General features: G+C 36.1%; 2 protein-coding genes across 2 annotated transcripts; both read right to left on the bottom strand.

Annotated features, from left to right (window-relative positions):
- Positions 1-216: 216 nt before the first annotated feature.
- LOC135462225 (trichohyalin-like) lies at positions 217-12,830 on the bottom strand. The gene is made up of 6 exons (XM_064739642.1): positions 12,695-12,830; positions 11,731-11,915; positions 11,041-11,145; positions 10,212-10,238; positions 5,379-7,050; positions 217-453 (listed from the first exon to the last, which is right to left on the bottom strand). The coding sequence occupies exons 2-5, from the start codon at positions 11,809-11,811 to the stop codon at positions 5,416-5,418; spliced, it is 1,848 nt and encodes a 615-aa protein (XP_064595712.1). The 5' UTR covers positions 11,812-11,915; positions 12,695-12,830; the 3' UTR covers positions 217-453; positions 5,379-5,415.
- A 4,323-nt stretch (positions 12,831-17,153) lies between these two features.
- On the bottom strand, positions 17,154-27,441 carry LOC135481771 (uracil phosphoribosyltransferase homolog). The gene is given in 8 exon segments (XM_064761459.1): positions 17,154-18,964; positions 21,636-21,699; positions 21,701-21,735; positions 22,141-22,302; positions 23,115-23,177; positions 23,392-23,461; positions 24,906-24,948; positions 27,286-27,441. Coding segments are annotated over 8 exon segments (672 nt in total). The 5' UTR covers positions 27,414-27,441; the 3' UTR covers positions 17,154-18,857.
- Positions 27,442-27,603: the final 162 nt, after the last annotated feature.

Here is a 27,603-nt window from a genome sequence, read left to right as displayed (position 1 = left end):
AGAAAGTAAACAATTTACTTGTGAAGAATATTAAATTTAGAAAACCACTGATTCATGTATACCTGGTTTCAAAATCGGTCGCTATTTAAAGACAGAATAACAGACTATAAAAGAAAAATTTCCTTCACAAAATAATCTGCATTAAAAAATACCACGATATCAAAAACAAAATGGCAAAATTCCTACAGGCTATTCCTATATATATATATATATATATATATATATGTATGTAATTTTTTTTTGTTTTGCAATATAATGAATAATGCTTCATATGGTCATGATGGAATACTGATGGCTGTATACTCTCTCTATATATTGTCACTGCTCGAAGTTGGGTCCCTTGGTTAAGCAGCCCCATTATCTGGCCTTTAACACTGTCTCATATTTTGATGTCATTGGTGTTATCTCTTTTGTCATAAGGCTTCAGTCTCCATCTCCATTGTGCTCCTTCTCCTATGGGGGGAAAAAAAGAAAACAAACATAAAAGTAATTTCAGTTTTATGTTTTTAATAATCATTTTGTAAGATCATACTCAGTGGTACTCATACTCATATACTACTGTGGTTCAGTTTATGGACTGGAAATTTTATGTCTTTACAACACTGCAAATCAGTGGAAAAAAAAAACAATTTGTTACTAAGGCCTCTTTGCATGGTGTGGGATTTGAACTCGTGATATTGCAAGAGCGATACAACATGGGAATCATACAGTTGCGAACTCCAAGAGGATAGTGTACATGTACAGATTTTTTTCTTTGTTGAATTTCTTACCCTTCAAATGTAAGATAAATTGATTAAAAATAAACTTTTCTTAATGTTTTTATACAAATCAACCAACCTATTATAAAATGTACCGTACTTGTTATTTGATACTAAAATACAAGCTAAATGCACCAGATTTAAATAGGTTTGAAGAGAAGATACATGCACTTTTTCTTTATAATAATTATGCTCCTACAAGTCACATGCACAAGACTTTTAATTGTTCCCAAGAGATGATACATGTACCTGTTCTTAATTATGCAAGCTACATGCACCTGACTTTGATATCAAATATCAAAATATCAATATCAACAGACAACACCTCAAGCAGTAGACATCAAGTCGCATGCCAGACCTACCTCAATCTAGGCCTTACACTTAAAAAAAAAAGAGACTGTGTCTTGATGAAACAAACTACATACATATATATCTACACATATATATAGATATATGCATTATATATAAACACCCTTGTACTGTATACACCACAACTTGCTGTCATTCACAATCATGCAAGAAGATTGAAGAAATGACATAAAACCATAGCTTAAAACTGCATGTACCGGTAACATACCAAAGGAACCTGTCACATTCACAATATAGGAATCTGCCACATTCACAAAATAGGAATCTGCCACATTCACAAAATAGGAATGCGTCACATTCACAACATATGAAGCAGCCATATGCCATTGTGGAGCACATACGGTAAATTGTCACCGTACGGTTAACATTTTCTACAACTTGTAGCATATTTTGACTGTAGAATACTCAAATGCAGTGAGTGTGGCATGGCCATGCAAACCTCCAGAGCAAGATTACATGTACATTAGCAGACTTTTGAAAGTTGTGTACGTCAAGTTCACTGGGTGTAGCAGTGGAGAAGCCTTGTGGGTAGCAGGACATCACAAGTACGGCTAACAGACACCCCATTTAAACACTCTTTAATAACATATATTGTCGTAGGTGTGCCCATTTCATTGATATATGCGTAATGGTTCATATACAAGGGTGTATCCATTTGAAGCAAATTACATGACAGTGTTACAAAATACACACGTGCACATGCATAACACAGAGCGTATACTGCACACAGCCTGAGGCTTTAACACATAACATAACACAGAGCGTATACTGCACACAGCCTGAGGCTTTAACACATACATGCAAAATATGCCATGTTGCTAAACATTTGGGCAAAGCTTGAACAATGCAAACAAAGCTCATAGGTTTTTTTTGAAATCTTGTTGAATTCAACCACAATTCGATGCAGAATTTAAGAGAAGACATGAAAGATGAAACAAATTGAAGACAGAATATACTCTCATTTGTACAAGAAAACCACAAAAATCCTTTTCTTTCTTTTCTGTTGTCACTCAATTAAGCACCCTGTTGAGATTTAAACTAGGAAGTAATTTGATGTCCCTTTACAATCTTGGTTTTCTTTAAAGATAAGCTTTCCCTAACATTCTAAAGGAATTTTTATTTCTTTCTGTATGGTATTTCAAAATGCTAGATGGACCTTACATTTCTGATCATAAAGAGTTGGCATCAAAAGAATTATTTTACAGTCAGTGTGTACTTCTGAATGTGCATTTTTCCCTGTCAAACCCTCAGCAAAGTATAATGATTAACAGCATATTTTTTTCAAACAAAACAACCTCCTTCCACTATTTTGATGGAAATTTGTGGCTTTCTCAAACATTTAAGTAGCTTGGAGGAGGCCTTAACCCTGTCAAAGTAAAGTAATGACACATACACAAGGATCATTATAACAATAAACACATCCACAGATAGAGAGATTAGCTTTGCTTTGCAGCAGGCCTGCGTACAGTGGGCATGCAGTGGACGGGGTGAGAAGGGTTACTTGATCTTCACCTGTGCGGGATTACTGCTGTCAAATTCCTCTGCTGTTCTCCCCTGAAATATCGCATGCCAACATCAACATGGTTAGTAAAACACATTGCACTACGGCTAAGTTTGTTAAGAAATCACTACATGTTTAACGGCACACGCTAAATTTAAGGTGACATAAAAAACATGTTAGTTCTCTCAAGGGTGCAAGCAACATCCTCATCAAGTCTCAGCTTCAGACAGAATTCAACATCGGAGTTAAGTCCCTTTGTTGAGCAATAATTGATAATCAATCAAACTGTCTCCATCGAACTGAATTCTCGTCCCCCCCCCCCCCCAATTCTTGCCTTCGTTCAATATTCCCAAGTGGCTGATAATGTCTGATTTCTTGAGTTACCAACGAATGAAAGATTATACAAAATGTGACAAGTGTGTATATAAAACCATATTACACATAATTCAATTTTTTTTTTGTTGGCTAAGCTGCTTCTTTCTCCCCTAATTCCAAGATAAGGCTGAAAATCAATACAGTTTAACAAAATTCTGAAAATACAACTATTTAAAATACACTAATTAAAGAGCACAGATTTTGTTACTCTGCATATTTTCAGAGGCTTTGGATGAGAAAGGTTGCTAACATTTTATCAGGTTAAATCTGGAATACCATATTGAATCCTAGTGGTAGCGGTGTGATATTTAATGTCGGGCGATCTGGTCACAACACTATGTCCCTCTCTAAGGTGTTTTAATGTCTGGAAACTTGTGTGCCATGTACCTCTATAAACTGCCATGTTACATTTAAGACCTTGCAGTTACTTGAATGCAATTGGTTTGGTTTCTGTTTCGAAATTTTCCTTTCAAGATACAATGGAATACATGTTTCTAATATGAACTTCAAAAAGTTGAAGTCTAGAACCTTTTCATGTAAGAAATTCAAAGATATGACACATCTGATGACGAATTTGTATTAAAAAAATAATAATAATAATAAAAACTGAACCAACAAAACTTAAAACAGGGCTATGACTACCATAATGTTCAAATGTTCAAGTGACAAAAGTGAGTGAGCGAGTGCTTGAGGTTTAATGTCATACTTAACAATTTTTCAGTCATATGATGACGAAGGAGTCTTTAGAGTGCATGTAAAGTGCCTCCTTGTTACAGGAAAGATTTCCACTGCTCTTTTATCTAGTGCTGCTTCACTGAGACACCTTACCCAAGGCAAGTAAGCTGCCCCGCCCGAGCCATTATACTGATACGGTCAACCAGTCGTTGCGCTATACCCTTCATGCTGAATGCCAAGTGAGGAAGTTACAACTGCCTCTTTTAAGGTATAAAGTGTGAATCGACCCAGGATTGACCCTGGATCTACCAACTGTGCTATAGGTGCCGGCCAGAAGTGAGGAAAACGCTAATATTCCAAAGTGCTTAAAGGACATTGATCGCTTGCATGGAACTGATCTAAAACCCATTTCCTGTGAACCCTACACTGTGAGCTTACAGCTAATTAGGCTGCAGTGTGACACTTGGCTACAGGATGTATACCGAGCTGTAAATATTATGTTTTTGTAGAGCGCATAGGGGATATGAAAACAGCAAGCCTATCAACTTCTACAGATCATGCAACATGACAGAGGATTCAATATTTCAGTTTTATTCAAACCCTAAAACTGAAATAATGAATCATGTAAACGTGTCATTTGTTGAAGTTAGCCACTGTACTCTACTCTGTGAAGGTTATCAGTTAAAATTGATGGGACTAATATTATATTAGTCCCACATAACAGAAATACTAACTACATTCCTATTAAAACCTCAAGGGGTTGGGTTTGCAGGAAGGGGCGGGGTTGGTGGCATAGGGGAGGGAGGGGGCACACATCTGAATGTCCAGCTGCTGTTTATGTGTGTACAGATTTACAACAACTAACGGTGCACATTACACAAACCCATGGTATGTTGTAAGCTACAGCTCACACAAAAGCACACACAAACAGATGCAACCAATTTAAAGCTATTATAAAAAGTTCAACACAAACACCAAATCAGGAGGTTTACCCACAAAACTATGGAAATACCTTATATCTGTCTTAATAACACAGGCTAAATACAATACAGTTAAACTGAAAAAATATTCTATTTTTATGTTGCAGAGAATTTATTTTTATTACCAAAAAATAGCACGTGGTATATTTACATAATATCATGCTTCTCATCAAAATGACAAAGGAATCTTTCCTTTTGGCACACACAAGGAAAGGAATAATTATTATAAAGTATGAGGTAAGTATAAATAACAGTCTCTGGTACACCAGAAAACAACTGATGTTTAAATCATTCCTGTAAAGTAAACATCACATAAATATGAATCAGAAATGCAGCATATATATAAATATATATACAGCCTAAGCACACACCCATGCACAGTTTTCCTTAAACACAAAATGAAACTTCAAAGAGTTCAAGAAAGTTCCATCACACAGCACACCATTCTACTCTTGGTAAAATTCCTGAAACTGTTCTGTAAGGATATGATCAGCAATGCCTGGAAAACAAACCACAAAAAAACTCATCATGCTGTTAATTTTCACTGTCACCATTACGTACGCGGTGTTTCAGACAACACGTCATTGCAATGGTGTCAAAATTTCAGATCCAGTGATTGAAAATGAAAGCCTGAATATCATCCAGCTTGTTTTGTCATGCTGTTAGTGACTTTCTTCATCACTGTTAGCTCACTGCACACCAGACTCAGGGTTGTATTACCATGACTCGCGGTTCCTGACTATCACATTCCACTAGGCTAATCCTCTTGTGCTCGTCGCCTGGCGGCACGTCTCTCTCTTATCCTCTTCATTGTCTCATCCTCCTCTTCATCAGCCTTCTCCTCTGTGCGCCGTCTCCTCTCTCGTCGGCGCCTTGCACTATCGTCTTCTTCCTCTGCTTTACTTTCTTCAGCTGCTGCCTCCTCCATCTTCTTTCGCCGTTCTCGTCTCCTTCTAGAGATGTCATCTTCCTCCTCCTCTTCAGCCTTTTCCTCCTTCTTTTCTTCCTCTTTTTCCTCTCCTCTTCTCCGTCTACGCCTAGCTGCCAAACTATCTTCTTCTTCTTCTTTTGGCTCTTCCTCTTCACCCCTTCTTCGACGACGTCTTGCAGCAAAACTATCCTCTTCTGGTTCTTCTTTTTTTGTCTCTTCCTCGTCTCCCTGTCTTTGTCTACGCCTCGCTGCAAATCTATCCTCCTCATCGTCTTTTGGCTTGTCTTCTTCCTTATCTTTGCTTGTTTCACTTTCATCATCATCTCCACCACCTCTTCTCCTTCTCAGTCTTTCCATGGGGCTTTCTGTCTTTTCTTCTTCCTTAGGCTCCTCTTTCTTTTCTTCTTTTGGTTCTTCCTTTGTTTCTTCTTTCTCCTCAGTCTTTTCCTCTTTTTTTTCAGGTTTTTCCTCCTCATCATCATCTCCACCACCTCGCATTCTTCTCAAGCGTTCCATAGGACTCTCCGTTTCTTCTTTCGACTCATCCTTTTTCTTCTCATCCTCTTTTGGTTTGTCCTTTTTCTTTTCTTCTTCTTCCTTTTCCTCTTCTTCATCATCTCCACCTCTCATTCTTCTTAATCGTTCCATGGGACTTTCTGTCTTTTCTTCTTCCTCTTTCTTTTTCTCTGTTTCCTTTTCTTTCTCCTCCTCCTCCTCCTCTTCTCCCCTCATTCTCCTTAATCTTTGCATGGAAGTCTCCTTCTGTTCACCCTCTTCATCTTTTTCATCTCCCTTCTCCTGTTTTTTTTCTTCACTCTCTTTCTCTTCTTCCTCTTCATTATCCCCTCCTCTCATTCTGCGCAAACGTTCCATAGGTGATTCTTTCTTTTCTTCATCTTTGTCATCATCTTTGTCATCTTTTTTGTCATCTTCTTTCTCCTCTTCTTTTTCCTCCTCATCATTATCTTCGCCTCTCATCCTTCGCAATCTTTCCATTGGAGATTCTTTCTTCTCTTCCTCGGCTTCTGCCTTATTCTCTTTCTTCTCCGCCTCTTCTTCCTCTTTCTTCTCTTCCTCCTTCTCCTCCTCTTCATTATCTTCACCTCTCATCCTCCGTAATCTTTCCATTGGTGATTCTTTCTTTTCTTCTTCTTCTTCTTCCTCTTTCTTCTCTTCTTCTTCTTCATTATCTTCACCTCTCATGCTTTTTAATCTTTCCATTGGTGATTCTTTCTTTTCTTCCTCTTCTTCATCTTTCTTCTCCTCTTTATCTTCTTCCTCTTCATCATCTCCACCTCTCATTCTCTTCAACCTGTCCATGGCACTTTCCTGCTTCTCTTCATCTTTCTCAGGCTTTTTGTCTTCTTCCTTTTTCTTCTCTTCATCTTCACTCTCGGCTTTTTTTTCATCTTTTGTTTCCTTTTCTGCATCTTTCTCTTCTTCACCTTCTTCTTCTTTGGTCTAAGAAATTGGGCAATTAATAAGAGACAGATAACCCAAGATTTCAGACATTTGACAACTCATCAAAATTTGTCAAGGTAACCATGAAAGTTTATATATCATGCTCCCTTTGTGAAATGAAGGTCACATGCAAACTAAGGGACAGATATGACATAGGTAAACTAGCATACAAAACTACAGGTGAAAAATTAAGTACTAAGTACTAATACTCGGTTATGTACCAATACTAGATTAATACCAATGGATGAACTGAGACTAGCGTAAAACAATAATCAATGAAACATGTACACTTGACTTTAGGAGGGAAACTAAAAAAAAAAAATCAGGTAAGCTTCATTAGAACAACCATGAAGTTACCTAAAAACATGAGCACTACAGTAACTGTTATAACTTTTTTTTAAAATATACAGGTTGTAATATTTTTTTTTATCGAAATGTGTGTAAATACCTGTAAACAAATTGCTTAACTGTATTTCAACACTATACATATTAACCATTACATTATTAGTCTGAAGATATTTTATCTGTTATTAATTTCTGTGTTGCAAGAAGCAATTTTTAAAAAATGCGCTCTTTAAAGGAGGAGAAAAATAAAAAAATGAAGAAAGGGCCATGCGAAGAAAATATGAGCACTACCATAATTCTTATAATTTTTTTTAGTGCAATTAAATGTTCAGGTTGTAATATATTTTTTTCATGAAATGTGTGTTATAAGCTGTTTTTTATATGTTTAATATATACATATATTACAAGAATAGGTCTCACAAAAATGCAATTACGTGAAAAAACATCATTATACAGTATATTGGCCCATGAAGTCCACCTTAACCATCAGAATATTTAAAAAGTTTTTTTTGTTCAATTAGTACTCATACTTTTTAAACAGAGTTATAGTCCTTTGCATGACCTTTACATCATGTTTTCTCCTCCACTAAACAGTGTATTTTCTTTAAACTGCTTCTTGCAACACAGAAATTAATAACAGACAAAAATATCCTCAGACTGTGTTTAATAATAATAATAATAATAATTATATGCACGGTGTGGAAATACAGTTAACCAAGCATATATATCACACTTTCTGGTCTGTCGGTTCAAAGGTGCTGTTGGCACCTACCAAATCTGTGAGAGTCAGTTCACCTAAGCCTCTTTAAAAATTGTGACATTCCTGAAATGCTAATTTATTCCATGTCACAAGCTTTATGGCATTCAAATTCAATATTGTGAATTTTCGCATCTTTTGAAGTCCTTAACTAATTTTAACTAATTTCAAATGACATGTTTTTATCAAACTTCAAGCACGTGGTATAACTATAAAGTTTTCACATGTCAGTGCTACATGGCTGCACAGTCAGTGTATGACAAACTTATTTATTTATCTGATAAATGTTTTACGCTGTACTCAAGGATATTTCACTTATATGGTAGCGGCCAGCCTTACGGTGGAAGAGCCACGGGGAAACCCATGACCATCGGCAGGTTTCTGACAGACCTTCCCACGTACGGCCAGAGAAGAACACCGCAAGACAACACTGACAGGATACCAAAAATGCAGCTGTACATACATGCTGTAAAAAAAACTACAAATGTTTACTTGATCACATGCTTTAAAACAATGAGTCATCAGGAACAGTACCCTGTCACGGAACAAAAATGAAATGATGGGACGATGTAACAGACATATTACATACACAACACACATGTCCAACTATTTCCTGCTAAATTAATATGTACATGCCAATGCCAATGTTAGTTTACACAAGAAGTGCACCAATACATTTCAAATACATACCCTAATTCTTCTAATTTTTTGGATAGATATTAGTGTCAAAAGTAGAATATTACACTTCTTTAACCACCTTTTGGGAAAGTAAAAATATGAGTATGTTGTTCATTAGATGGTCTAACCATATGAGAAAAAAGAAACTCAATATTCCTGCTACAATACCATATATACTGGTTAAAATAAGCAGACCAGGTGTCCCAAAAATTAGATGAAATAGGTTACGTGCATTTGTCCTGTTCCGAATGATCTGTCATATGTAATTACAGCTTCCAATCTGACAGATCAGTCATAAAATACACAGTAACTTTATAATGCATCTTTAGAATGTTGATGTCACAAAGATAGCAACTAAGACTTTCAACACACAATACTTGATACGCACTCTGCTTTCAACTTTCAAAATACATGAACTTGTATACAATACAATATATACAATTAAGGATGGTTGTGAATGAGAGGAAGTATTCTTAAATGGCACATACAATTATAAGCAAACATCACAGAAAAAATGTGGGCTTTCAATCACATTATCCGATCAAGCAGAAGCCTGTCTTTAACGCACTTTCTCTGCCATCATAGGTGTCTGACAATGCGTTTTTCTCACATTTTACATTGGAATAGTCCAATGTTCCTTCTTAAAATATAATGGAAAATTGCATACTGTCAACCATTCATCTAGCGCCATACTGTTTAAAGACAAAGAAAATACTAATAGAAGGTATTTTTCAGATGACAGATCATTAAACACTGTCCAGGAAAATAGTTTGATTTATTTTTTAAAATTTGTCTCACCGATTAAAATGCATTTAAACATTGGATTCTATGGTGGTCTGTTTGCACCCAGATGACGTCAGTGACATCACAGCAATATTTTTGACTTGAACTTCTCTAAATGACGAAGCATTTTGAATGATGAAATATAACAATCTACGTGTGTCCAGTGGCAAAAAACTGAAGTGACATCACTGGTTCCTATATGGTCAGAAAAGACCACAGTAGAATCCACAGTTTTAAATGTATTTTACCAGTTTGAAAAATAGTCTAAAAAAATAAATCAAACTATTTTCCCCAAACACTACTTAATGGAATTTTATCTGACATGTACATCATGCAAGTGTGTTCTTTGCCTTTAATTTGGTGTAATCAAATTCTGGGAAACTTTTTAATGGATAAGACATGACTAATACAGGCTCCAGATGTAAAATTTGAGAGAAACAGTTGATTAAATACAGCGCCTCTAGATGGGCCTTTCAATTCTACTATGAACACTGATCATGGTAACGCTAGCAGACAATGAGCTAGAGATATAATGATACAAGTATATAAATGTCAGGGTGCACAATGCGGTCACACCATGCGGGTACAACAGTGTTACCTTGTCTTTTTTCTCTTCTTCCTCCTCCTAAATACATGGGAAATAAGAGTTGTTTGATTGATTGACTGACTGGGAACAGCTAACCACACATATACTGATGACAAAATCAAGATTGTAAAATACACATGATTACCATTAACACTCCATGCATGTGTATGTGACAGTATTGTGTTCATAAAGTAACGTACAGCCCAAATTTCATATGATTCATCTGTTGATTGACCTACTGAGGGGCTGGGAACGCCTGAACACAGATACAGGTACAAATTAATAATCTCAAAACCCAAACCATACATGACTCAAAACATGCAAGTACATGTAAAACAATGTGTTTGTACTGTAATGTGTGACCTGAACCTCATCATCTGACTGATATCTCTCCTGTATGCACTGACTGCCTACAAAGTTACATACTGTATCCATTGTTTTCACATTCAATTAATCTATAATATTAAAAAGTACGTAGGAGATAAGCCATACTCTAAAATAGCCAATATCTTTAATAATAACAGTTTATCAGTAATGCTGAGATATATGATCAAGGAATGGTCTATATCCCTTATTAATTCAAATTTATACAATTATTTTTTATAGAAATATCACCACAGACTTCAATAACCGCTCGTTATTTTGGAATAGGGCACTACGATGTATGAGCACATATGTAAGGATTTAACTGACAGTGGGTGTTTCCCGACCCTAAATGACTATGTATCAGTGTTCCCTGGTAGTCATGTGAAGAGTTTGTTTATCAGGCTACAAGAGCACCTTCAGAGTATGCTTTTAAACAAACATCAGAATTTATTTTGTCAGATGTGTTTAAACTTACCCCAGTGACAGTGACTTCTGCTTGTGACACTTCTTTCTTCTCTGCTAATTTCAAAAATTGCAGAATCTCATCATTTTCGATGGCCTCTGTAAACTTGTCGTAGTTCTGTAAATGTCAGAAATATTAGAAAGTTACATAAAGATATATATTTATATATGTATACCGTACATACTTTATACTATTAATAGTTTACCAGCATGGTATGAAAGAATATCCATGAAAAGAACTACAATTGAATTTATACTCCTTTATCAATATCATACACCTTTTAACAACATATGTGTATGTGGAAACATAATACACAAATCATAAATTAATTTACACCTCAAACAGCCAACATATTCAAATGAAATCTACGGCAGTCCTTCAGAAGTTTACAATGTGCAGTATGCAAAAAAAAAAAAGTCATTCAGCATATTTCCTAGCAGCCAATCCTATCCTTAACCATCAGAGCCCTAATCACACACCCAGCTAGATACCAAAGCGGGGAGGGTGCCAACATACATTTCTCAAAATGGGGCAGAGAGGCAATGTCCACTGTCTATCAATTAATATCATGCTAGACAAAATAAGGAAAGGGTGTAGCATCCTTCTAAAGAGCCTAGATAGGGTTTGCCTACTCCACATTCATAACACATTATTTCTTTTAGGTTTCTTCCCACCCTGTTTTCAATCAAGACTCTAACTCACCCCACAATAGGTCTCATCATTAAACACTTGTGGAGGTAGTGGCACCTTTCCTTCATGAAGTGCCACACTGTTTTCTCTCATGAACGTCTCTCATTTTCATTTGCTGGATCAGTGATGTCAATTTTCTCAAAATTAATTTTAAGGCTTTCTAAAATATTGATGATATGCTGTTGTTGGTGACGAAGCTGAAAAGGACAGACATGTATGTTATCAGTTCAAAAGTTAAACTAATATACATGCATCAGGAAATAAACATACGGAAGTCTCTGTTGACCACAACATATCAGCAAACTGTATAATCATTAATGGTAAGAAAAAGCAACAAACATATATATGTAAATATATAAAACTTCAACTCAAATCTAAATTTACAGTACAATTTAAGCCTTATTCAATTCTGTATAGCATTATATATACTGCATGTAATATAAATAATGTACTATGTACTAAAACACTTTCTTCCTAGGTAGAGATACACTACGTACTGTACAAAATTTGTCATTATCAATTTATGTTGTGATGCATAACATCTGTAGTTCTGCAATGGTATTATTTAACTATTGGAAACTGAAATTTGAATGACGATGAGCATATCCTTTTTCACTCTATAATGTGACAACACCTGTTTATAACATTTGAAAGAATCCAAAAATTTCCCAGTGTATTACCTTAGAGTCAATTTTTCCTTATTTGTTGACGCTTAGCGCGTTTAACAGTTCATTTTGTTTCGCAACCAATGTGATAAAATACTCAAGGTAACTGTAACAGTAAAATTCATTTGAGGGTCTACAGAATATTGAAGTTTTGTGTAAAAGCCAAACCTCTGTAAAATGCCCCAAAGTTCATTTGAACAGTACAACTCATGTCAAAGGAAATTGACGCCTGTGAAGAAGCAAAAAATGACATTTCAACTAACTTCCCGTTACGGTGACTTGTTGGTCGATTTTATTATTTAATGTTTTACCTCTTGGCTGCTCGAAACACTGCTCATGTACAGCTTGATCGTTCCGCCCGTCATCTTGGGGAGTATCTCAGACAAGACTTTGGGGATAAATTAAAGAAGTAAGGAAGAAAACTCTCTAGTGATCTCACAGAATTGCGATATGTCTGCCTGCTTGCTTGTAACGAGATCCCGGAAGGAAGGGTGAGGTAAGTTGAGCACAAGAGAACTCGTCTAGGGGAGGAGACTCTGTAGGCTAAGCCGGGTTCGCATTTAAATGCAATGGAAAGATAAAAATGTTTCACGGATATTTCGCTTTATTCAACCCTTTAAATATGTTTTTTTAATCTACCCTGACGATCATCAACTGTGCAATACACCATGTGTCCCTGTTTTTATTTTTTTACATTTTTTTATGTACCTGTATTTCTGTTTTACTACTAACCATTGTACCGGTATTTCTGAAGACTAGATTTAACTCAAAGAATACATGAAATCGTTAGATTTATCCTCGGTAAGCAGTTTAGTAAGTGTCCTAAAGTACAAACAAACTGCTCAACTTTCTTCTGTGTCCGTAAAAATGACTTTAAACCATAGTTTTCCAGTCAGGAAGGAAATTCAGCAGTTGCATTACTAATCTTGCTATAAAAAAAGGTGATAGCTATAAAAAAAATTAAAAAAAAACTCTTCATTGGTTGAGCAGATAGCTTTTTGGGCACAGGTACGGACATTGCCAGTCAGTTCGTCGATGTCGTTTCTGAAAATTTCTGACCACTGATGCCTTGGAAAACATGTATAAAACAGAGGAGTTATTGAGATATTTAAAAACAAATTCTGTTTATGAACATAACTTTATTATTTTCCTTTGAAAACTTAATTATGTTTTTCATGTATCCCTTAAGAATTCTGTGATGATAGATCACTTTCATTTCGTGCAAATACAAGCACATGCTGCATCACTGATCGAAGTACAGTTATATGCTTATACATGCAGGGGGATACCAGAGATCGTACAGTTCTGTTTTTACATTTGTATATGTAGGCCTATATGCTAAGGTACTACAGGTATATAATCTTATCAATACTACCTTTGAATAGGTTAAATTTATGTGTTCTATCAAAGGTTACTGATGTACCAGTAAGGTACACCATTATTTCCACTCATGTAAGAACAATGAGGTTTGTGCCATGTTCCTCTTAGAGTAAATCACTTTCTATCACTATGGTTATCAGATAAAACCCCTTCCGACTAAAGAACTGCAGATAAACCAGTGAGAGCTGGATTTGAAGGTGCTATTTCACTAGTCAGGTTGACTGGGGGGGGGGGCAATAACAAGGCTTTTGCCAAGTGCAGCAAGATCCTATATGGCTTTGACACATTAAAACGTTGAGGGAGTGAGTGCTTGGTGTTTAACGTCATAGTTACAATTTTTCAGTCATATGACAACAAAGGAATCCTAAGTGCATGTTATGTGCCTCCTTGTTGCAGGACGGATTTCCACTGCTCTTTTATCTGGTACTGCTTCACTGAGACACCTTATCAATGCTAGTAAGCCGCCCAGCCTGAGTATTTATACTCATAAGGGTCAACCAGTCGTAGCACTTTCCCCTTCATGCTGAACGCCATAAGTCTTAGGATTGACCCTGGACCTACCGCTCCCGAAACAGACTTAAAATGTTGCAAAATGAACTATGGTAAGAGTAGTGTAATTCACCTAAAGTTTCGTATTTCCAATGACACACTTTGCTTGATTCTCACCGATTCACCAGTATCAGCGTATTTAGTGAAATTCAATTTATTACCAGTCAGAAAGACTTTCGTGTTGGCATTAACAGAGTCACTAAAAAGTCTTCACATGCTTCTGTAAGTGCATTTTTGCATACTGTATCAATTTTCGGTGAAATACAGAAAAATCACACAATTCCATGTAGGCTTTTACCAGCTCTGTTCTTCAATTCAGCATTTCTTTAATTTCAAATAATAACATACATTTTCCATATTTACTGAGACAGTTGAGAAAATTTGATGCAATTTTAGGAGGTAAAATACCAGTCCTTCAAATCAATATCATAATTCAGAATAAAATTGAACACGAGATGAGATAATGTGAGGTGAGCATGAACTTAGTGAAACGCTTGGAAAAAAACCCAGTTCAAACATACATATATACTTGGCTTACAGGTAAATGCTTCATTGTCACCACATAATTGGCACAAATCGAGTGGAGAAAAGGAATAAGGAATTTTGCGCTCTGGTGGAATATACAACCACTTTAATGAAACATTACAAAATTCTGGCCTTCAAGACCCAATTGGATACCACATGCTACAATGCATTAAATTTGAAACTTAGGCCAAAGAATTTTTAATTTTAATCTATCGGCCTCATTTGTACTATCACTTTCAAACAGGACTGGTAATGGCTTGACAAAATATTTTATAATTATCAGTATCATTGTATTTATCTTTCCACACCTTAATCTGTAACATTACATCCAACAAACTGAAGAGAATTGGTCTTTTCACATCCGATCTTTTTTGTACAAAAATAAATGGTTCATATGCAGTATAAATGGAATTCATGACTTGAGATGGTGCCCATTAGTCAACTGTTCGATGAATACATAAACATGTAGTTCAAGAAGTCAAAGTAATTCTGTTAGTATCTTTACTTATCTCAACAACTTACTGGGGCAAAAAAAAACCAATCACTTGGCATGAAAAACCAAACAAGGACATGTAATCAAATACCTGCACACAAAATGTTTTTAAATTCAAAAGATTGCCTTTTTTAAGCCAAAGTCACAGTTGTACATTATACGCTAACATCCACTTTCTCTTATTATATAACATATATTGGTGCTAACATGCAGTTAACAGCTTAAGAGTAGTCTTTTAACAACTTTTGGGTTTATAATGACCATTAACTGTCCAGCATGCAAAAATCAAATTCAAACTGAAAGTTAATACCAAAAAATACCGGAACGCTAAATACACATTGTAGATTGAATATTCCTTGGTCTATGGCCATGTTCTAACCCTAGTACTTCTCCATACTGGCCTAAATGATAAGGAACATGATCAACAGCAATTCTGTGATAGGCTTGAATTGATACAGTTCATGGAATGCGAAAACCAGCTTTTCAACATGAATTTTCTTCAAAATGATAAAAATAATAAATGGCCTAATAAAAATAATGACTTTTCCTTCCAAACATTTTACAATGACTTCAACTCCTTTACCTAAATAATGTCTACCTTTCCACATTTTTACCCCACTTTCTTCAAGTAGTCTACCAGCTACACTAAATCTAACCCTTGAATAAGCCATGGTTGAATTGCTAATGTTATTATGGACATCTAACAAATTAACATCACGTATACATGTAGAGTGATGCAGATCATTTGAAAAAATAATACACTTCATGCACATACGTTTATCATATGCCACTATGTTGAACATAAACATTTAGCAGATGTTTTCACAATATTTGTGAGAAAGGCCAAGTTTGTATTCCAACAATAAACCCGTACATCCATTCCATCCACAAAAACGGGATGTTCTTACCAGAAATAATCGAACTTTTTCTTTCTGTTGGATGACGAGAATACAAAATATACATATACCATTATAAATGTAACAAAGCAAGCTGTATATATATATATATATATGTATATACGGTTTCCATACACCCTATATATCAAGCACACAGCTGTTTATTTGTCAACATTATACATCCACAAAATTTCTACTTGTGGGGAAAAAGCATCACTTTTTCATTTAATCGTATTGACTATCCACTTACAAAACCAAATTACACCAGTGCCCTGGCATCTGATTTTACCTGAAACATTTTCACACTGTCACACAGGACATTTCAACATATTGGTACACTGTATGACCCTGAATTGTTCTTTTTTTTTTATGTGGAAGAAGAGCAAGAAAATAAATGCACATGCACCATATAAACAAAAATACAAGGGTAGTATTTTCTTTAAATGCAAAAAATATATACTGGTGGATCCAGTAACACATGTTACTTCAACTGTTTAAACCTAATTAAATAATATTAAGATTAGTATGTTTTCCAACCACAAACTTACAGAAATACAGCACATTTTGATAAGCCAGCCTGATTAGTTGGCTTTGGTAACATGCAGTTAAGCAATGTGCAAGCGAACAGCAACTTCATCATTCAGGAATGAATACACAACGTTTTGGGGAGGAAAAGGGAATTCCCCAATCTCGGATAATGCCATCTGCACCTCCGTGGATTAAGGGATCGTCCCATCTTAACAGACTTGTTACTGCTACTAAAAAGGATTCTAGTTAGTAATGCTTTTTACAAATGAGTAGATTATGTTTGAGACAGGGACAATATTGAAAAAAAAAAAAAAAATTAAAAAAAAAAAAAAACACACACTGGCTGGTATGCAGCATGTTAATTTGGAGAAAGAAACAAAAATATCAAAGTAGCTGGCAGAAATAAAAAAAAAAGATAATTATAGTTATCAATATGATAACACAAAAACGTGTACAGGTTTATATTATACACAATTGGTGAATATTTACAATACATACTTTTATTAAACTGCCAAACATTGTACGTGGAGAAATTCATGTGTGAAATCAACAGTTGGCAATGGAAGTACATGACAAAATATCATCTCTAAAAATACACACGTGATACTTGTGTACAGCAATGAACATAGTAAACAGTTTGGAGAGAACTAACTCTGATATTAACAGAAAAGAAAAGGTGTAACAACTTTGAAACACCTTCATTTGTAAACTTTGTATCAAAATGTCACATTCAAATGAGACTGTTGTGTAGATTACATTTAAATGACCTACAATTCCCCCCTCCCCTCACTCCCCAACGCAAAATTGCACTCATGGAGGCAAATAAATGTCAAACTATCACTTTTAATGCTGAAATTGAACATTTTGATAGAAGAATTTGATCATATCTTCCAAACAAACCTCAGAACATCTAGTTCTAAGATCAACAGATCTCTTGGAATCCTAATGAATGTCCAATTGAAATCATGGGTGAAGTTTTAGGTCATTTACCATGCTCTACTTTTTCTTCCTCCATTTGCCGAAGAGGTAGTTCTCCCTAACTGCTGTAGCTAGCACCTTTGTGGCATACAATGGGACAAATTGGTCCACAAAACCAGATAACCTGAACATTTTTAAATCATAATGAAACGCAGCCATTCACCAAAAAAAAAAAAAATATATATATATATATATAATAACTGACCATCTGAGAAAGGTTAAAATAGATGTTTCCAAACACAACACAGATGCCAAACCATACCTAAAAACTGAATGTAAACTGGCAGGCTTTCAACTTGCATGCATGCTCTGGAATTGGACATCGGAAAATGTCAGCTTGTCTCTAATGATGCACTCACTGTACATAACTTACCTTGATCTGATAATCCCATTCCACAGCATGCATTATCTCGAGTATAGTATACTGCTGACTGCTCCATACTAAACAGCATTAAATTACACCTGTTTTTTTGCAAACTGACTTCAGTTGTCCAAGGGAAGTTACTCTGTTGTAACAGGAATTTCCATAAGGGGCTGTACTAAACGGTAAAGGACGACGTATGCCATATTTGCTCTCCTAATCTGTGTTCAAAACCAGTTTATTTAATATTTAGTACCACTGTAAAAAGATTTGTAAGGTCACCTTGAGACTGAACGTTATGTTGATGAAGTTTGCCAGGACTAAGACCTGTATTTCAACCATAATGATATATCCTGTCCACACTTAAGTGAAAGACAACTTGATTTTTTCAGATTTTCCTCACCATATAAGGTCTCAATGTGTTCTACGAAGAGCTCTAAGATAACAAAAAAGTCTACAAAAACCCCTTCATTTGATCTTAAATGATATCTGCGAGGCTAGCAATATTTTTTTTTTACCAAATTGGACAATAAGAGGAAAGAAAAAAATAAACAATTAGCAAGCATTCACAAGCTTTGGCACATACTAAGCCTAAAAATACTGGCTAAAAAGCAAAATATTCTGCTGAAAAAAAAAAGTTGTCATGAAAATAAAGACGTAAATGGTAATTTATGCAAATGGAGGTTTGGTAGATGTCGGCTTTCCTACCACCAGCAAATTGCATTTTTCTATCAACGGAAAAATGGACCAGTTCCTTCCATTCATTAATCTGTTCCGAAATACTTCTGTCCAAAATGATTGGGTGCGATGGGATGCACTTCAGATGTCAAGATGGTCATATCTGGAAATTTGGCGAGTAACTGACTGGCAGCTGAAAAAGCAGATTGAATACATTTGTACTCAGTATAACATAAATTAAAATTATTTATTTAGAAAGGAAATTACAAAACCTGGAAATATGCAGCAAGACAAGGACAATATCCTGCAGCAAATATTGTTTTGACAGTGCTGAACTGTTTGCTTTACAGGACAAAACTGCCGCATAAATAACAGTAAAGTTATTAATGATGTTAATAGCTGTGTTCGGCCATTTTGTCCAGTCAGCTTAAAAATTATTTCCAGGCTGGATTTAGCAGAGTACATGTGCTCAGGAAAAACAAAGGTTGTCAGGTTTTAAGGTTAGAGAAATCCAATATGCACGCTCAGAGTGATCTTCATGAAATGAAGCCAGCAATGTCGGAAATCCTCTACTTTTATTTACTGAGCCATATTACCGTAATTCCTCAACCTTTTTACACTTGAAAGATCAACTTTCAGTGCAATTTATGCACATTTTTAATCTGATTTTAGAGACAAAACAACAATGGTTGCATTGGCCACTTTCAGGGCTTCATGAAAAGTCAGAATATGCTTGAATAAACATCTTGCAAACCAGTGAAAAGAATTACAGCAACTCCCTTATTTCCTTCATAAATATGCATGTTTCATGGTCCAAACAGATTCCACCTTAGTTTATTCACACTGACAGGAGTTCAAAACACCAAGGATGCGGCTGTCATGAGAAATATTCGGAGCATAGAATAAATTTATTTCCCATTAGATGTAGAAGTGCTAGCACAAAAAATAACTCCCTGCACTTCGACATGTCAAGGGATTTCTGGAGACGGCCATTTTGAGACAAAATTAGGCTTGACAGAATTTAGTAGTTGAACAACAGCATGGGCTACGTCAATTGGCTGTTCTGCCTCTTTCTCTATCATCAGCATAGCCCAATAGCACAGTGAATGCTGTCTGTTCATTTCAACAAAAGGACATCAATCACCGTTCATAGCACTGCTGATTGCTGTTGCATAATGCTGTGTCAAGGAATAAATCGGATCTGAACATACATGCATTTGCTTTGAAACAAGGAAACACACACCTATAAGAGGATGATCAATGATTAGCTGAAAATGCCATGGGGAAAGTATGCGGGCCACAATGCCATTGGCTGTCAAAAGAGTTGGTTTCTAAAGACTCTTATACGGTAAATGACAAAGTTTTGCCCAATGGATTCTGTCGCACGGGCTGAGTTAGCGGCAAGATGACAGAAGCAGATGATTAGCCCCGCCCCTTCCATTACCCTGCACGGCAGCTATGGTCTCCAATACGTTCTGTTACAGTTTTGTACATGAAGAGCTCTGCATTTTTAACAGATATCTGACATGCCACTCCACAGAGTATTAAGGTACTGGGTAGTCACCCAGTTCACCCAATCTCCACAGAGTTTTCTCTTGAATTCCCATTCATCATAAAATGGCCATCATAAAACAATCAACGTTCACCTGTTGTGATGTAAGCATGTACTAAATTCATCACGATTAAAACTGAAGAAAACATGAACTGTTGGTGGCAAGAGCACAGACTGCCTGTCCAGTAAAGGCGTGAGCTGGTTTATTACACTCAGGAACTGTCCATATAATTCCCTGGCCACACCTGATGCTCTCCCGTGGCGTCTAGTCAGTAAGAGCCACAATCAACGCAATGAATCCTGGGATACACTTGCACTATGGGTCTATGTCTATGGGCGAAACTTAAGGTTATTTTCCGTATGCACAGTAAGGCAAGGGTGATTACGAAGCCTAAAGCAAGTATCAACTTCGGTGACAGGAAGATGGCTCAGAGTTCACAAATGATCTTTGCCAGGTAACTGCCAAACCTCGGAAATTCCAGGGAGAGCTGGATTTTAGCATACAATGTCATTAATCAAGGGCCTAATACTCGCAGCAAGCTGGTGATTTTGGCCACAAAAGGCCCTGAAGAGACATTTACGGTCCAAACCAACAATCAAACTGCCACACCATTTGTTGTGTTATCCACTTGAAGTTTGAGTGAGTGAGTGAGTGCTTAGGGTTTAACGTCAGTTGAAGTTTGAATCAACAGCCTTTAGAGGAGTAGTTTGCACTTCTGACAGTTGACCTAAGAGAATCGGCTTAATTGCAAGATTTCTTGAAGTCTTAACCCACAGGTTTTATTAGAAGTTACCAGCTTTCTGAATCCTTTTGTTAAATTTTGAGCAGATAGTGGTAAATGTTGACCAAGGCCATTTTACTTCATATAACTGACCCACGTAGCTGGCTTCTATTCCAGGGTAGCCATACAAACTTAAACTGGGCAGAATAAATCTTTTTCCGATGTTGTCTGAGAGAACAAAAATAAAAAATGCCAAAAAAAAAAAAAAATCATCTAATTTGTGGAAATGCAGGCTGCCCTTCCAACTTTTTACCCTTGAAAGCATATTTACATGATAAGAAAGCTTTGAAGAAATAAAAAGAAAAATCATAAAGATATCATCTTATGGAAAAAATAAATAGGTGGGTTTTCAGTTTTTTCCATTTTTTGATTTTTTAGCGTTGAATTGTTCTTAAACACAAAATATAATTAGGGTCACCTAAGGCATTAAAAAAAAAAAAAAAAAAAAAAAAAAAGAAGAAGAAGAAGAAGAAGAAGAAGAAGAAGACGACGACGACGACGACGAAGAAGATTTGGCTGAATATACTTACCTAGTGGAGTGCAGAAGAGATTCAGAAGAACAATGTTTGATGGGATCACTTTATGCTCATGCAGAAACCATGATAGCTTTCTCAACAGTATTCCCGGTGCCTACAATAACAAACAAGAACAATTTGTTACTCGAAGAGTTCACATTTTATCATGTTCATTGTTAAATCACTAGTACAACTCATCATCTGAACACCAGTAGATTTTTTTCATATCTCTTTTGGTAAGACCAAAATTTTCTTTCAGTGTGTTGATTTACTTGTTTGTTTTGGGATGTCCATGCGCTCAAGAAAATTTTTTTTTTTTTTTAATATATTTTGACATTACCAAGTGTCAAATCAAACATCTACTTCAACTACAGGCCATTTGAAAAAAACACGAACTTTTGTGTCCGGGCAAGTCAGCCAAGCACTAGATGATCTGCATCTTCTACAGTGAGTTTTCTACATGTATCTCATCCTGCTTTTAAATTTTCTGCAAACTTTCGAAGCTTTGCTCACAACTTACTCATTATGGGGTACATAAGCAGAATTTTCCTCTTGGCAATATCTGGCGGAAGTTTGGCATACACCACTCTGGCATCATGAGTTTCCTCATCACTCTGAATCAATATCTTCCCGATTCGTATAGACCTACAGCAGTCCCGTAATCCTTGTTCCATTGCTTCCCCTACATAGCAAAATTACTTTGTTAGTAACTGATCTTTATTCGATTAGTGTTTTTGTTGACCTTAAGAATACAGAACAAATACTAGTTTTTTTTTACTTATACAAAAGTAGTCAGGTGGATATTTTGAGGAAACCATGCAGAGCCGTTGTTTAATTATTTCTTTGAAGTTCAATAAAAAACTCAAGAATACATATAATTCGCCTTTTTACAAGAGGTCAGGTTTAGAAGTGGTGTGAATTTAATAGAGTTGGGAGAAAACTGATGCTCTATGTAGATATCAGACAAACCTCCCAACTTCATTTATTTGATTTTTTTTTTTTTAACTGTGTTTAACGCTGTGGTCAAGAATTTTTACCTGGAGTCAACCACTGACCTTTGTTAGGTAATTAACCGACAATCCTCATAACTTAAAGCCGTAGTCGAAACAGCTAGAGCTTGATTCAAACACACAAAATCATTGGCTGTGAGCCTGATAGTCGCAGCGAGCTAGCCCTTCAACTACATCAGCCAGATTCTAACTTATAGCTACAGGCAGTAGATTTAATTTATTTACTTATTTGATTGGTGTTTTACGCCGTATTCAAGAATATTTCACTTATAGGACGGCGGCCAGCATTATGGCGGGTGGAAACCGATCTGAAAACCCTCATCCATCCGCAGGTTGCTGGCAGACCTTCTCATGTATGGCTGGAGAGAAAGCCAGCATGAGCTGGACTTGAATTCACAGCAACCGCATTGGTGAGAGACTCCTGGGTCATTACGCTGCACTACAGTAGATTTAAGCATGCAACCTCAAAGGTCACGACACTCACCACTCCTCATGATGCTGACACCACAGTTCCCCTTTTCGTACCGCACACCATCGTACTTATAGCCTTCAACACAAACCAAAAGTACAATGACAGATGTTTTTGTGCACGGTCATCTCATATATTTTTTTAATAGTAGATTGTCATGCCTTAAAATTATGCTTTTGATGTCAATACCTTCTAATAAGAAATTGATCAAATCATCAAAGCAAAATGTATTATTTCAAAAATGCTACATTTAAGGTGATTTACAATAATTTCCATAAAAAAAATACAATACCTGTTGGTGTGGTGACCACACATTTTTGATAGGGCAGCTGGTTCAGTCCTTCCTCCACAACAAGTCGAATCTGACAACATACACAACATTATTCAAACTTTTTAAAATTTTATTTGTGAAAGACAGCATCTGACTAATGTTTATGTCCACTGAAAAACTACAATTCAATGTATCTTAAACCAGCATTAAATATTTTTTAAATCCATTAAAAGTTTAACGAGACTTTGTCTTGACAAAGCTTCAGCATGTCTGCATTATCATGATTAAGGTGACACGTTTACTCTAGCTCTGTAACGTCAAAGGTATTCTCTGAATAATAGTTTAAGCAGTAGCCTACATCTAAAATTACGGACTACGGCGATGAAGGCCCAAGTGATAATTGGACCTACTGGAAGAATATTTCTTCCATTGCGTGAACTGTTGATACAGCAGGCCTACTATATCATTTACAAGGAACATTGGTGACCCTGTTTAAATAGCCTCACTGCAGATGCATGGCCGGGGTATTCCTGGTTCAGGTCATAACTTAAGGACAAACTTTGAATTCTCCAGTTGTAATAAATTCAGAAAAAAACAAATTATATCCTAAGATAAAAATTAATTTTAAGCCTTGTTAAGCTGATATGCCGTCATCTCATTCCCATAAACCTTCGGAGTCCCTCAAGAATTTTGCACTGACCCTGATATTTGTTATTTAGAAACTGCTGACTAAACACAAAAATGAATGACAAAAAGTGTATTTGGGGAGATGAATGCAGCTTGGTCTGAGATGGTATGCTACTGTCCGACATAATTTGTGATATAGCAGTTGAATATTACATGGCTTGTAAATCAATTTTACCTTTGTGGTGGTCTAAATGATACAGACCTGCCCCACAACACTGAAATGGCCCTTCTGCTACAGGTAACTAAATTGTTATAAACGTTCTCTAAATGTCTTCTGCAGTAATTCTCTTATCATATGTCACTTATGAACTGAATGGGCAAATGCTACGTCACAGCTTAGGCCACGCAGATAGCAATGTGTTTGATTGGATAAAATTCTCAAGATGGCTCCCTCGACTCGCACCAGCCATTTGTGCAGCATTGTCATTTTGTTCTACATGTTACTCAGTAAAATCTAATTAAAATAATGAAGTATGATACTTTTAGTATCCTACTTTCAACTGAAATATGTTTTATCCAGGTAGTCTTGTACTTTAATGACAAACTAAATCAGCAATACCAGACAGTATTATGCTCACATACACATGTAGGTAAGAAGTGAATTTCGGTGTTTAAAATCCTACAATCTTCCAGTTGTTGTTTTGTTCCCTTCTTGCTTTCAACATTATTTCTTCTAGATCATGAGCATCTCCTTGTAGCAAGCTGATCTGAATTTATGTATGACAGGTGCCATTTATTACCTGTATTAGAATTTAAAACAGAACTGTAACTGCTGTCGAGAGATGTGTGCTGTAAGTGTTATGCAAACTCGGATTTTGAAAGACAAAGACACACTTAAAAGCCATTACCAATCTGTCTGCATGGAATATGAAGTCACTCCTACTGGTGGATCTGGAATGGAAACAAAAATATTGACTGACTTCAGGGATATTAGTATAAATATACACATCAGACTGGCAGCAAAAAATATTTATTTATTTTATTTGATTGGTATTTTATGCCGTACTCAAGAATATTTCACTTATACAACGGCGGCCAGCATTATGGTGGGTGGAAACCGGGCCAGCAAAAAATAGCATTCAATCATAAAAGCATTTGATCTATGGCAAAATTCTCCAATTGATCAACTTTTGTTCACCAAGTTGGTTACACAACCTGCCACCAGCTGTTGAAAACATATGATGGGGGGAGGGTGGTGGTATGTTTCTGAAGAGATTTTTAAGTTATCAGAAGTGATCATAAAGGGATTTGAGGGAAATCTTTTTTGACATTTATCTAAACAATAAGAAATTTTAAATGTAAAGGAAAACCAATGAAAACAACGGACGCTTTAAAGCATTTTGTGTATTTGTCTTAAAAGGACACAGAATCATTCCTCGTTGGTATGTATGTACACATGTATCACTGGGGTTTTACAACAAGCTTCACAATTTTTCAGTCATATGACAACAGGTGTTATCAGGCATGTGTACATAAACTGTCTTCAGTTTTTGTGGCAGGGCGAGCCCATGGTGCCAAGGGCTGCCATAACTGAAGTACTGTGCCGAAGACACCAGATAGAAAACCCTACAATTGCTGATTGAGAGATACTAGTAGGCAAAGTCCGACTGGTCCAGTCTAAGCCTATATTAAGCTGAAGATGAGGTATATTGTACATTTATTCAAGCATGACATAGGCTGTGGCTATCTACAGGCTTCTACAGTATCTCCATTGGCAGGACTAGCCATTTGTTGATTTTCTATCCTTTTAACTTTGCCCAATTTCTCACTGTGCAGGTGATTTACAGAGGGTTATTGTGGTTTAACAGGTTATACCTAATTAAAACACTTCAATGTGCTTCAAAACCATTAATGAATCTTCACACACACACTATAAGTCCTCTTAGTGTAAATAAATTTGTGAATAATGTATTAACTGCTACAAAAAAAAAAACCTTAACTCATGGTCCTCATACACTCGACTACTGTTTTCAAAGACCCACCTAATTCAACCTTGAATGAACCTCAAACTATACTCAGTAGAGGTCCATTTCTGACTCCTTAGATTACCCTCCCCCACCTCCCTGTGGGAAATGGACTGATTCATGAGCTCTCCTAGACCAAAAAAGTTAAGTAAAAAAAAAAAATTGCAACATCCCCCTAGACTGATGTCTAAATGTAACAAGTTAATGATTTAAACACATACTAATGGTTAATTATTTAAAATGTTATAAATTGCAGTCACATAAAAGAAACGACCGTTGAAAATAGAAGTAGGCATCACTAAGTAGACCACTTAAAAATATGCATAAATATACTTTCATTTATTTTTTTAGCTTTTTTTTGAAAAGAGTTAAAGGCACTTAAATATTTGACTTCTAAGGTAGGCTTCATGGACAATACAATCAGAGGTTAGGAACTCTGACGTCACAGGAAGTTTATCCAACTTCAATCACGACACTGAATATTTGAATACTCTTTTAACCCATCAGTGAAAGATTACTGACATAATGTTCCCAAAAGTACCTTCCTTCTGGTGAACATCAAAAAGGGTGATGTGTCATCAGGGTTCCTAGATACTATCAATATGGCTCATAAAACCCACCATAGTATTCAAATATTTGAATGCCTTTTAACACTCTCATAAAATGTGAAAAAAAAAATGAAAATATTTTTAAGTAAAATTTTATAATTTTATCTTTCTTTTACTTTAAATATTGCTATCAAATTTATAGTTGTCGTTCACAATATATTTTCTTTGATCCATGGCCCGTGTACAATATGAACATGGCTGCCTTTTACATGTGTAGACCAATCCAGCGTGATACAAATATCTGTGCATCCTTAATTCAATAGCTGAGGTGCCGTTGCCCAAATCATATGTGCACTGAAGCATCAGTTCATAAACATGCATCCCACAACCAAAAGCTACAGCAATACCCCATTTTCCTTTACGAGGTCGGATCATTTAATGTAGTTCTAAACTGAGCTATCAGCTGTCTATTGTCTTCACATCAACCTCTGAATCTGATGATAGTCATGAAATAATACTGAAGTCCTTATTTATCGCAGTAAAGAATTATCAGTCGTGAGACAGAATGAAAACGCAGTAGCGTTTAATAGCGGAAGAGCGACACGCAGAAGACACGTTTTATACGTGACAGACATGCGAACTGTATGGTCAGTGTACCCCTGTGTACAGAAACAGTGAATGCAGATAAAAAGTCAACCCGCGCTTTCAAAACTCACTTATCTCTGAGCACAGTTTGTAACTCTCTCAAACTGTCCGTAAGCTTCAGCCTTTTTAAGCGAGTGCTATTCAAATCTTCATTGAAATTTGGAGGCAAATGTGAAGTCTGGATTAAATCTGGTTCCATTTTTTCCACGACCGCACACAAAACGTGCTTCTCACCATCCAGCCCAGCTGCTTTCTTCTGTGGAGAACCACGTTGTTGCCTCTCAGTCGCTCAAGCCGATTTCACAAGAGCCCGTGAAACAAAATAGTTCGCCCAACGAACCGCCATTCGTTATTTATGTTGTCAAATGTCTATTACACTTTTATTCATA

Source organism: Liolophura sinensis, chromosome 1, assembly GCF_032854445.1.
Source record: "Liolophura sinensis isolate JHLJ2023 chromosome 1, CUHK_Ljap_v2, whole genome shotgun sequence".
NCBI classification, from domain to species: Eukaryota; Metazoa; Mollusca; class Polyplacophora; order Chitonida; family Chitonidae; genus Liolophura; species Liolophura sinensis.
This window is presented reverse-complemented; position numbering and strand designations above follow the sequence as displayed.

Excerpts from the sequence above, each read along its gene's own strand:
- LOC135462225 (XM_064739642.1), bottom strand. The coding sequence starts at position 11,811 with ATGAGAGAAAACAGTGTGGCACTTCATGAAGGAAAGGTGCCACTACCT. Across the intron at positions 10,239-11,040 it reads CAGAAGTCACTGTCACTGGG|GAGGAGGAAGAAGAGAAAAA; the intron begins GTAAGTTTAAAC and ends CCATGTATTTAG. Across the intron at positions 7,051-10,211 it reads AAGAAGAGAAAAAAGACAAG|ACCAAAGAAGAAGAAGGTGA; the intron begins GTAACACTGTTG and ends CCAATTTCTTAG.